Below are 13,189 nucleotides of genomic sequence, written 5' to 3'. Positions count from 1 at the left end.
TCAGGAGCAGCGTGGGGTTTGGTGTCTTGCACAAGGACACATCGACATGTAGACTAGCAGAGTCGGGAATCGAACCCACAACCTTCGAGTTGAAAGACAATTCAACTTACCACCCAGTTATTTCCAAAGTTATTAATAACCATGTTATAAAGTTAAAAATCCATCCAACACAATTTCTATTGTTACCACCATGCTATTACAGTATGTGGTGACTACTATAGAAATATAATTGTATTCTCATAATACAACTACTGTAAATGTAAAGTGTGACTGAGATGTCTAATGTCGTGCTTTGCTCCACTGCTGCATTGCAGAATGACTTGAGGTGCTAATTGCCCTTTGTTGGGATCATCTTGAAAGTTTTTGCTGTCCACACAGACAGCCAGAGCTCATCCTTCAAGCTCCAGCTGTGCACATATGAGTGGCATTCAATGTATTTTTCTCTTTCAAGCTAAAACTTCTTCACTCTGTAGGCTGCGTACTTGTCACTCAAGTTCCCTTTTCTTTTTCTTTTTCTTGTCCAACTGAGAGCAAACTGTATGCACTTGGCACTGCCATAGATTGAATTCATTCTATGGTAAACAATTAACATGGAGAGTTCTACACCTTGCACCTTGCATATTATGCAGAAGTGATTATTAAAATATAGTCAATGAAGGTTCTGCAGTTGGTCCAATAATGAAGCACTTCATTTTCAGTTTTGCTAAGCCTTTAATAATCATAAAATATTTACAATACATTTTACTGTTACACAATAGATGATGCAGTTTCTTTGTGCTGTAAATAGAGTCACAATTTGAAAATTGTGTTAGATTGGCCAAGAGAATAACACAATGACAGTAAGGCTTGTATAGGGGAATTTTTAAATTTAAATTTTTGTTTTTCTATCACCAGCCATCAATTTTATCACAATAATGATATGTTTAAGCCTATATCTAGTTGTAAAATTCAACTTCAAGGGAATAGCATTTTTTTTTCATATAGTTTAGAGAATGGCCAGTGTTAAATATGAAGTAAAATAAGCATAAGATGTGTTGGAGGGCTCTGAAAACTGTTTAGCAGATCCTCGTTTACTGTTCTCAAAGATCAAGAGTGAATTACTCACAGGTTCAGTCATTTTAATCTTGTATCTGACAGTATGTATTTATATGACTGTACATTCTGAAGCATGAAACGTCGTGGCGGATAAAAATAGACCTCCGACCAGAATTCCTGCAAGCTCGTCCGTCACAATGACAGGTGGTGATTAATTGCATTGAAAAACCTCTGCCTGTGAGCCTCTGTGCTTTCATGTCCACACACAGTACATGTATACATGCATGCTTGGGTGCTACTGTATACAATTCAGTGGTGCAGTATGACTGATGACTGCTGCTGTACAGAGTCCTCGGGCTGCACCACACTGCTCCTCCCCTGCTTGGTGTGTGCCAATTAGTTCTGCTCTTCAGCAGATGGGCCATCGCTGCCCTGCTCGCAAAATCCCCCAATTTACCCCCGCGTTCCTCCAGCAGACAGAAGAATGCAGACACCAACGCAACCTTAAGTTCTCCCAGCGCATTATTGATTTTTCCTCTGACTCCATCTCTTTTATATCCCTTGACTGTGTCAAATTGTGAGCTTGGCAAAAAATAATTTAAATGTTAAACTGGTATTATTTGTAACAAGGGTTTCTATTGTTTGCATTCAGTTTCCATTGTTATATCGTGGCTCCCACTCAGATACAGGAAGCTCAGTAGTGTATTACTTATTCTCTGAACTGATATTACACAATGAGGCTGTAGCTGTATTTTCATTGTCAACAAATTGTCTCCCTCTCTTTAAATTGTAACTTTACTGCCCCGTTTTCAGCTGTGGATTAATACACATTTGATTTTTCAGTTTATTGTAGCTGCACTGGAACAGATGATGATGCTACATGTGGTCATGTGTTCATATTATATTTCTTTTTAACAGCTCTAGAGCAACAGTGAAGCTCTTTCACACACAGTCATCAACTATAAAGCCAATACTTTCAATCCATTGTTAACCATTAGTGCTCACGCGGCCATGGGAATAATACACAACACCTTATATGAACATCCTGAGGGTGGGAGGTCATTGGTCACATCTTTAGGCTTTTTTGTCTTCTTATCTGTTTTTTATTGTATACTACAATTTATATAAAAAAACAGGAGTAGCAATAATTGTGCAAAAGTTTTTATTTTATGTTTGTCCACAAAAATTAACCAAGTGAACTTTGACGTATTTCCAAATTTCACAAATTCAATCTGATTTTTAAACATTTTGAGTACTTTTTGCTCAGGTCTATATAGTAAAATAATTTCATCAGATTGACAAGGTTGTGCTGAAAAAATGAATTTAAGACACTATATTGTACATTCTTATAACCTCTGTATATACATTTTAACTTAACTTAAAATGTTAATGGGAAAAAGCAGCCAAAATGCTTTGTGTCCTCAGGGTTAATGGCATGATCACTAAGCGTCAACAAATAACAGCTACACAGATACAGAAAAATGTTGAACAATTTTTGCCATTCAAAAATAATCCAAAAATTAAATCAATGAATGCAGTTTGAACATTGCAATTACTGTTGAAATTGCATATTTGTGGACAAGACATGCCTGACTGCAGGACCAACTTTACAGTCTGTGTTGGTATGTGACAGTAAAATCATCACTAAAACAAAATCCGCTAATTAATAAAGTTAATAAAAAAAAAAAACAACAACTGCCAAACTGCGCACACCCTGCAAAGGCTCTCACGGTGCATGAATGAAGTCTTTGCATCAAGCTAGAGAACAACCCCTAATGAGCGAGTCACAGGAAAATGTCTAGTTCCACGACACACAACACCTTCCAGTGTTTTGTGGCAGAGCTTTGATCAAAGTGCTGACAGGAGAGGACGAGCGTTATCAGCTTCATTTTGTGTAACCTGCTTTGTGTAGCTTTTTCACAATTACAGACCTTAACTTTAATACACTGTGTCAGGGATTTCTGAATTAGCTCACTGAATAGACAGAACAGAACCAAGCAAAGCTCTGTTCAAACTCGATTCTATTGTGCATTAGTCCAGGCAATGTATAGAAATCCTACATGAAAGCACTGTTCTATGTCCGTCACACTGCTGAACTTCGTTTCACCAGTTTCAGCAAGGCTTATCTTTCTTATTCCTGCCTCTTAGTGGTACTTTTTTTGTAGCATACCATGTTTCTCTGCTAAACCTCCAAAGGCACAATGGCACCAGCTGTGTTTGGAAAGTACGTCTCTCACAGCCAAGAAAACAAGACACACGTGCAGAACAGTGCAGGGAAAATAGGAAAGTATTGAACACACTGGAATTACAAATCAACTCCCAGTGGTTTAGTATCTGCCATTCACTTCACTGCAAGTATTTTGTTACGGTTTCTCATTCATAATTACTGTCAGTTACTGATCTGCATGTTTTTCTGTTGTGTTGTCAAGGTGCTGTACCTCCTGGGGGCGATGTCCCTGTCCATGGCATTACAGCTGGACCGCCATGGTCTGTGGAACTTGCTTGGACCCAGCCTGTTTGCCCTAGGCATCATGGCAGTGGCATGGGTAAGAGAAATGCACACGTCTGCTTCACAGTAGGAAAAACACTCCACAGTGTTTGGTTATAAAAGTATAAATAATAGATTGTGAAAAAGTGTCTTTTTTGCTTATTTTAATCATAAAAGGGCCAGAAAATATCCTGTGAGTAAGTGCTTTTGCCCATTTTTCCAGAATAACTTTCAATATCAGTTGCAATTTACTGCATTTTAAAATAGTGTATTAACAATTTAAAATGAAGAAAAACAATAAAGATTTATTTAGAATAAACACTGTAGTTGTACATGAACACCAGATTTTAACTGTATAACACATATTTAATATGTGTGTTAACATGTTTGAGTCAAAAAAAGGAAATTACTGAAATAACCACATGTTGGATTTGACTTGCAACTTCTCAGCTTTCAGACACCGTTTTCCCTGACAGCACAAACCCTGTCATCTGCGATACACTCTGTGTTAAAGGGTTAATGCAACTATTTTTAAAAAATACAACAAAAAAAACAACAAAATAACAGTCATGCCATGTTTATGGGAATTTGGGGGTATAAATCCTGTATTTCACATTTGTTTCTACTTCTAACAAGGCGTGTTTGTGACACTAGATGAACATGCTTAAATAGATAATGTGTTTTGAGATACACAGACAATGCTTGTTCAGATATGGAGATGAAAGAGGATGACACTGTTCCTCCATTGTCCCTTAAGCAGTGTTGGGAACGTTACTTTAAAAAAGTAATTAGTTATAGTTACTCACTACTTGTTCCAAAAAGTAACTGAGTTAGTAACTGAATTACTCTATAATAAAAGTAACTTGTTACCAGGGAAAGTAACTATTTGCGTTACTGTTAAAAAAAAGTTGCTGTATGTCAAAGATTTTGGATTTTTTTTGTGTAGTTTTCACAAGTCAGTTGAAATGAGTAGAACAGACAGATGTTTGTACATAACTTTCTATATTTATTGCACGTCGACAGACGGCAAGATGTTTATCCTGCACTTCAAGTATTATCTTTGTAAGAAAAGTAAATATAAAGTGCATTTAACTCTAGCAATTTAAATCAAACTCTCTCAACCTGAGACAACAAAAGTAAACTTTTAAACAACAAAAAAGTGTGTTTAGCTCTGTAGTCTTATTCTTAATTAAATAAATCAAACTCTCAATAATCTGTGTTTTTGGCAACTAACTACATGTGCGTTCTTGCCTTTGATCACAATGAACTTGAAGAAGTGATTTTATCGCCACAAACAATGAAAATGCCAACTTTACATCGGAATTTAGCTGGTGTGTGTGTGTGTGGCGCGTATGCTGGAATGCGTGAAACGTGACTCTGCCTTGGTCAATCATAATCGCTTACCTCGTTATTAACCAGGGGTTAGCCAGGGGTGCGTTGGGATTACACAGTTTATTCAATCAATGCATAGTAACACACCAAATTTTACGTCCAGTAATGTTAACGGCGCTGTAACGGCGGGAAAAGTAATTAGTTAGATTACCCCGTTACTGAAAAAATAACACCGTTACCTAACGCCGTTCTTTTAAACGGCGTTATTCCAGTGAGTGTAGCAAAAACACCTTCATCTGTTATTCAAGCTAACTAAAAACTGTGGGATTCTGACCAATGAACCTATATTTACGTTAGCATTGAAGGGGCTTTAAAAGTTTTTCAGCCTGTGGGTATTAGTCATGGCTTGTAGTTCCATTATAAGTCGGCTTGTACTTCCAGTGACTCTTCGTCAAGTCATAATGTGCTCCCTGAACTGGGAAGATAAAAAATAATAGTCTTTCAGGCAAGGTTTTTGCACAGACACAAAAAAAGCTATTTAACACCAAACCTCTGACATGAGTTTGTGGATTCCTTCCAAGCTTTGCATTGCATATAGCATGGGTGTTGTTGTACTGAGAGAGTTATTTTCCTGTGAGCTGGAGGATCCTGCAAAAACTGTGGAAGAAAAACTGCTGCTTAACTCCTCTATGTAAACCCTTTGCCTTTAGCAACAAAGGTAGGAAACAGTATATTTTACCATAAATTGATTTAAAAAAAAGAAAAACAACAACATCAAGACTTGAAAACCCATGCACAGCACTGTGTATCATCCAAATGTGAGCGTCTTCAGAGATCTGAATTATTTGCCAAGTAGATTTGAACATACAGATAATTTGCTTTGATGTATGACAAACAACAAATAAAGCTAAAAAATCTGTTTAAATCATTCAAGCATAGTTTGAATGAACAAAACAAAAATTTTGTTTTCAGTCTCAGGAGTTTAGATAATAAGCCACTAAATTTGCTTCTTATTGTATAACATATAGTGACTGTGCAGGTAATTAACTCACAGATGGTAAATATGTGCGGTTGCCAAACAGTCTGGGTAAGTAGAGATGAGATGTCCATATATTTAAGGTATTCACCGTGCAAAGTGTGTGTTCGTGTAATAATGTACATGAGGGAAGACGGTGCAGATTTTCATAAAGCCACAGGCATTTGCTCTTTGTCGTTCAGCTGTGGCACATCTGTAATTCAATTACTGAAGGCTTATTGGCATGTTTTACATGTTATAAAATGCATCATGTGGTGTAATATCTACATAATGGGAAATAGGCTGTAAACACATTCATATTCATTCATATGATAATTCTTCCACACACTGCCGGGTCACAATAGTAAACTATGCATAGCAGCTTTTCTACAAATGCTACTTTTAGTTGGAGAATCATTTGAATCTCATGCAACTGTTGCATTCTTGTAAGATAAACCCAATCCCATGCTTTGATTATTTGACATTTCATAATTTATCAGCAGTCCAACGGTGTATATCTGCATTTCAGCATCCTCCCCTCGGCCCTGAGCCTCAGAGTTTAAGTGCCGCACATTTTCTACAAGAGCCCTTTCATTTCAACTTGTCATGTTTCTGCAAAGCCTGGCATTCTGGATGTTCCCAGACACAATTAGATCAGTCAAGCAGAGGTCACGGATTGTCTGCTGCTTTGCAGTGGTGGTGTGAGCAGGAGAGAAGAAAAAGAGAGGCTCACATTTTTTCTGTGCCAAATATCACTAATTCTCCAAACTAAATGAAGCCATTGATTTATGTATACAAAGATTAGCCAGGAAAATAACATTATCCAAAGGATAAGAAAAGCTACATTCCTTTAAATATTATTAGTCGTCAACCTAAAACTATGAACGGCACAATTGGAGCACATCCCTGCTAGAATATATGCAATTAGTTTTGTCCATAAACTGCCCTCCCAATGCAATATGTAATGAAAAAGAACAGTATTTATAAAGCAGTAATAATAGACAGTGGATACATTTATCATGCAGTCTCTGCACACTGAATTACTGTTAAAAATGTGCATTGTCTCCATGCTTCACCTCCAGCCTCACACACAGAGCATGAGCATATTATCTGCATTAAACCAATAAACACATTCATGACCATTAGGCACTAAATAGAGCATGAGAATAAATAAGAAAACAAGCACAATGGAGAATGATGAGCAATTTTAAACAACTGCCATCTGATTATGATTATAATGATGGGTTTTGTGCTTCAGCATTACAGGCATTTATATTCATTTAAAACCAACACAGAGTTAAAGAATTGCCCCATTTATCTGCTCCTTCTGTCAAAGTGAACAACCAGGGAACCAGCCGTTTAAACAGCTGCTCATTGTGTGATCGCTAATATCAGCTTTATGTCTGAATCAGAATACTTTACTGATCTCGAGGGGAGCTTGGGTGCATTTCATTTGCTTCCTCGGAACTAAAATATCACGCAGGAACATACATATATATATATATATATATATATATATATATATAGATATACATTCGACATAGAAATGACGAGTAAGTAAGAGATGTGACCTTTAAGTTATGTGACAATAAATATAACAGAACACTTTACATCTACAAGAAAAGAAACATTTCTCCACTTGTGTAAACATCATAGTCAGAATGATATTTTCTTCAGACGCTTGTACAGAGAATTGCGCTGTGACTCACACAGGAGCTGATGTGAACACCTCCAAAGTGTTAAAGCGAGCAAGACAGAGAGAGGAAACTGAATTCCTCTCCAAGACACTTGGCTTTCCTTCATTTCCTTAAAGGCGGGAAAGGCAATCTTCTTCCGATTATCATCAGCTACTAAAATCAAGTTGCATGGCTTTATAAAACTTGTCTAACCACCTGCCCTTGTTTTACTTCTGACCGTGAGTGACTTTACAGTATGTTGTGCTGCTGTTTCCATCACTCACACATGCCTTCATGCCTTTTTTAAAGGTGTGGCTTTGGAAGAAAGGTTGAATTGGACTTTTTTCTTATTCAAAATCAAAAGTTTGATATAGACTGGTCCACTATAAACTGATATAAACTCCGAGTTGTGTCAGAGTTCATTCAGAACCATCAATAATGTCATTTAAAGCTGTTGTCGGTGTTGAGGTTGAACACACATTCTGTTGTCTGCTCTCTGTGTGTGTGTGTGTGTGTGTGTGTGTGCGTTCGCTTGTCAGACGGTGCGAACCATCCGTCGGCGGCGTTGCTACCCGCCCACTTGGAAGCGCTGGGTGTTCTTCCTCTTCCCTGGCACCATGATCGCCACGTCCGCCGTGGCCCTCTATGCCTTCGTGGAGACGGAGGAGAACTACTTCTACATCCACAGCATCTGGCACATGCTGATCGCAGGGAGCGTGGGCTTCCTCCTGCCACCTCGTGCCAAGCCCGACGCCAAGGTGACCCCACTGAAGCGTAGGCGGGGCTGTGGTTATCAGCTGTGTGTGAATGAACATGAGGAGCTTGGCCTGGTGGACCCTGCCATCATCTCCATCAACAGCATCTGCACCAGCTGATAATTTCCCAGCCTTTGACCTTAAGAGACACTTCATTGCCTTCTTTTACTTGGGAAACTCACACACGGGAAATTAAGCCACAGAACTTGAAAAAAAAAAAAAAAGCAATGTAAATACTTTAATGCGTATGTAACACACTGGAGTTGTTTTTTTGTTTTTCTTTTGCTGTTATTGTTATGGTAATTACTATCAACACAACTGTTATTATTATTATTATTATTATCTATAGTGAAAGTTGTTCTGATGAATCGTAGGTGTACAGTGACACACTGTTGTTTGTGAATATGTATTTAAAGTCAAAGCTGAAACACTGCTGCTATCTGACGGTGACTGTAAAACTGCTTCTGTCGGTTATTTATTGGTGGTCTTGTAAACAGGCCAATTATTTTACTGTGGGGCACAGGTCAGGGGCTGACATAGAGACACGGTGGGTGGGCATTTATCAAGGGCACGGCTTTTTCTGAAATTATTTTGGAATATATCTTTTGCACTGAGACACAAAAAATGTCATTCTGTACATTTTTTATAACAATACCAACGACAGTGGGCATCACAAATGTAAAACCTAGTAATCAAGTAGAATGTCTTTTTTGCAACTGTAATGTACTGCTTTTACACAAGTGTGCTGATTGTTCTTTTTGGGAACTATTCCAAAGTCCAGCTGTCTGTTGAAAGAGATGAGTGTGTGTGTGAATGTGTGTGTGTGTGTGGGGCAGTATTTCAGAGACCTCAAACCCAGACCCTCCCTCCCTCCCTCCCTCCCTCCCTGTTCCTTTCCAACAGGACCTGTGTGACACCACATTCATAAACAATAAATGTTTTCTTTCTTTGCCTCAGTGTCACTTCTGCTTTTGACGCTTTTAAATCTAGTGGAACTGGTGCATTCTCCTACAAAGACATCATACTGCAATTCCTGGCCCTAATGGAAGCCAGTAGTACTCAGACAGTGAGAAGAGACGCTGTCAGCGTCCTCACAGGAATAGAGCAAGAGATAAATAATTCTCCTACACCACAGCAGCACGGAGGTGGTGTCAGTGCATACTGATATCTATCCTCTCTGTTTTTTTATGTAAGAGAAAAGCAGAGCTGAGAGGTTTATGACTCTTAGTTTTATTCTTTCTTTATGAGGTGTGATCCATCAGCAGCCCTTCGATATTTGCCTCACTGCATGCACACCGGGGCTTCTTTTTTTTTTTATCAGATTATACCAGAGAAGATAAAATAAATCATTGTTTTCGCAAAAGTACTGTACATACAACATCTGCTATCATCGGAGCCCTTGACATCACACACATAAACGAGAAGAGGTCAAAACCTGGATTATGACTGGATATGACTGTGGATGCCCACAATATAGCTGTTCTCAGTGACATGTTATTTATTTATTTGTTTTTTTGTATTTCTATTATCAGATAAAAGAACGTGTAGTTCAGGACTATTCAATTACAAACTCTAGCTGGGCTGAATTTTCAAACCAAAGAATTTAGCTGGGCCAGACATTTTCCGCCGCCAGTAAGCAAATTTAAAACCAGCGCACATTTATGGAAGGAACATCAAAAAAGTGCATTTAAAAAATAATAACAACTATTTTCACCATACCTGTCCTGTCCTTCGCACACCTCAAAGTGACGTTTGACTCAGGTGCAACTCAAAGTGCATAAAATCAAACATATTAGCAACAGCATTATTGTTGACCCAAAAAACTTAAATATGCAAAAGAGCTTTCAATTCTATCAAATCAGGCTACACTGAGTGTTGCGTTCATGGTCAGTGTTACTGTAGGGATCTTTGAGGGACAGTGATAAGTCTTTCTCTAGTTATTTCTTAGTATTTCTGTTGGAAAAGACACTCCCTTCTCCAGGCTGGGCCACTAAGAAGCTGGGTTACCATTTGTATAGACTGGAAGTATAAGCCGTCAAAACTACATGTTACCAAACAGGCACTTCATTTCCTGCTAAAATCCTTCTTTTATACACACAAAAGAGAGAAAATAAAGTTAAAAACTATGATAGTATAAAGCACACACACACATAGGCTTTGCAACAGGGAGTGCAATCAGGCAACAGCCCTCAGCTGTGAACTTACATAAGCAGATGTTTGGGCCAGCAATGACACCATGCAGTGTGTTTAAAAGTTAAAAGTCTGACTTTAGTCCGACTAAGACAATAATTCCCTTTTCTTCATGTCAAGTAAACACGTTCGAACTAGTCTTAGTCATACTAACATACCTGGATAATGTGATTCATAGTCCGATTACGCCTCCATGTGTACTCTTAATTGGACTGGAGTTGGATTTGGCGTTCTGCACATGCACCAACATGTCCTCCACGGTCTTTGACCATGAAGTAGAAGGAGACAATGTATAAACTGCGACGCTGTTGCCGGTTATCAAACAGCGGTGGCATCTTTCTCAGACAACATGGCAACAACAATCTAATATGTGTCACGGTTAAGTTGTCAGTTGTTTAGTTTCTCTATTATGGGCCTAATCATTGAGCTTGTGGTATTTACAGTATCTGTTTTTTGGGGTGATGGTGATAGTGATGTTCAGTATGAATGTTAATGACAGTGATAGATGTGATAACCTCAACATTTTATTTATTTATAAATACTTACAAGTCTTTCCCCGCTTTCAGCCACCACATATTCAGTGTTTGTACGTTGTTATAAATAAAACCTGCAGAGAGGTGGAAAACAGATGCAATAACGTGAAACATACTATATGATGTAAGTTTTAAAACATTTAGCAGAACAGCACAAGCATATCTACAATATATACTTGCAACGCACTGAACACTGAGACAAAATGCTGAACACAACGTGAACAAAGGGACTGAATTTAAATCAACCAAAACCACAAAAAAAAAGCAGCCACACAGAAACATGATATTACCAGTACATACCTGTACAATTCAGACAATACGAGTGAGCATTCATCATCAGACTTAAAAATCAGTCTGAACAGAAAACCACTGAGTGCTACAGAGACATGTTTGTGACAAATTGGTGATAACTTATTCCAAACACATGCCTGCTTAGCCTTGAAATGCATTCCCTTCAGAATTGAATTTCCACCTCACATATAACGCATCAAGTCTCCAAAACCTGTGAATTGTTACAGACATGCAATCTTAGCACCATTTGTGTCCAAGGCCAGCACTCCAAGATGCATGTTTTGATCTAAAGGGCAGAAGCCCTGGCGGGCTGACTGATGGATGACTAATATTCTGTTCCTCCTTTGACTCAGATTTGAAGAAAAAGAAGGATGCATTTGAGCTAGAATATCTGTCATGTGCCTTTAAGCATGCTGGTCCATTTATAATGTGTGTAATATATGGCCATCCATCTAGTGAGAGACCAATGTTTGTTTTGCACAAATGCATAGCAACCTGGAAATATTAGGTTACTGTATAAGACCAGATGTCCCTCAGGGTGCAAACAATGTCCCATAATGATGTTAGTTTAGATTAAGTTAATAAAGAATATGTTACATCTTGGAAGACATATCACAGGAAATATACAATAATTGTTGTTTACTTATTCTTTTTTTTGTCATGGCGAGGTCATAGTTGTGGCAAGAGTTGAGCTTTTCCTGCATAACAGTGTAATTACTCACTTAAATTGAGCTTGAGACAGTAACACGGCTCATTTACCTCATGAGCCAGACATTTTGCACAAGGTTGGGACATAAATATAAATGAGAGATTAGTGAATATCCACAAGGATTAAAATTAGGGAAAGCAAATCAAAAATGATGTAGACTCCGCTGTGATGGCTCTGTCGGAGGAGGCAGAGAGGGGCTTTTTAAAAACTGCAACAGCAAAGAGCTCCGAGACTCTCTCGTTTCAATTCAGCTGCTGAACTCAGGGCTGCAGGTTAAATACTGTTCCAGGTAAGAAGCAGTGAACATACTGGCAACAGCAGATGGAGAAACTCCGCTGAGTTTTAAACCTGCAGTATTGCTTTTTATGATAGTATTACACTCTGTGAACTGATACATCATATTAGAAGACCGTGTCACAGCTTGATGTCAATTTAAGGGAACACCGCCCTGTGGTTTATCACTAATGCCAGTAATTTCACAATGTAGAGCCACTACCCACCAATCTGACCGCACAGTATATGCATCAGTGACCATCCAATCAATATCTTAGAACCATGGCTAAATCCTGGTGTTCCTGATCTCCCTGCTACATGTATATTAAATTCCATCTGCCCTACAGTGAGTCTTTTACCTTTAAATATGTCTCTTGGGCATGTATTATTCAGTTTTCACCTACGCTAACAGCTTGACCCTTGGTGTATTTGTCTGCATGTCCTGGCCTTCACTTCAGACTCAAATATTACACGTAAAACATGCATTTTATTGATTTATTTTTTTTTTTACACAGATATAAGTTGCCTAGAGGCTATTCTGAGATTGTGACTCAGTCAGTGAAATATATATATACATATAGAGAGAGAGACACACATTTTGGTCAAATTATAATGAAATGTGTCCTCCTCATGAAGTTGTCGTCTTACTTAATCTTCAAATGAAGTAAGACGACAACTTCATATAACCTTTTTAAGTGGTGGAATTTACATAACTCAAAGCAGAAAGTGTCCGCACACCTATGTGTTACTCTTAATTTGGCTTAATTTGGAACAGCTCTTGGCTGGTCAGTAATAAAGACATTTTTCTGGGACCAACAACTAGAACAATGTTTTGCTTGATAATTTGGTTTATAACTAAATATCTGTATACAAACTGACTGTGAGCCTCATA

At 38.2% G+C, this 13,189-nt stretch overlaps 1 protein-coding gene across 1 annotated transcript in view; it reads left to right on the top strand.

Moving 5' to 3' along the window:
• Positions 1 to 9,128, top strand: part of tmem8b (transmembrane protein 8B) — a 42,815-nt gene extending 33,687 nt beyond the window's left edge. The window contains exons 12-13 of the mRNA XM_044027202.1: positions 3,465 to 3,581; positions 8,086 to 9,128. Coding sequence (XP_043883137.1) covers positions 3,465 to 3,581; positions 8,086 to 8,421 — 453 coding nt within the window. The 3' untranslated portion in view covers positions 8,422 to 9,128. The remainder of the gene's footprint in view (positions 1 to 3,464; positions 3,582 to 8,085) is intronic.
• The last annotated feature ends 4,061 nt before the right edge of the window (positions 9,129 to 13,189 follow it).

The sequence above is a fragment of the Solea senegalensis genome, linkage group LG5, assembly GCF_019176455.1.
Source record: "Solea senegalensis isolate Sse05_10M linkage group LG5, IFAPA_SoseM_1, whole genome shotgun sequence".
In the NCBI taxonomy this organism is placed as follows: Eukaryota; Metazoa; Chordata; class Actinopteri; order Pleuronectiformes; family Soleidae; genus Solea; species Solea senegalensis.
Note: the sequence above shows the minus strand (reverse complement) of the source record. Positions and strands in the feature narration are given on the sequence as shown.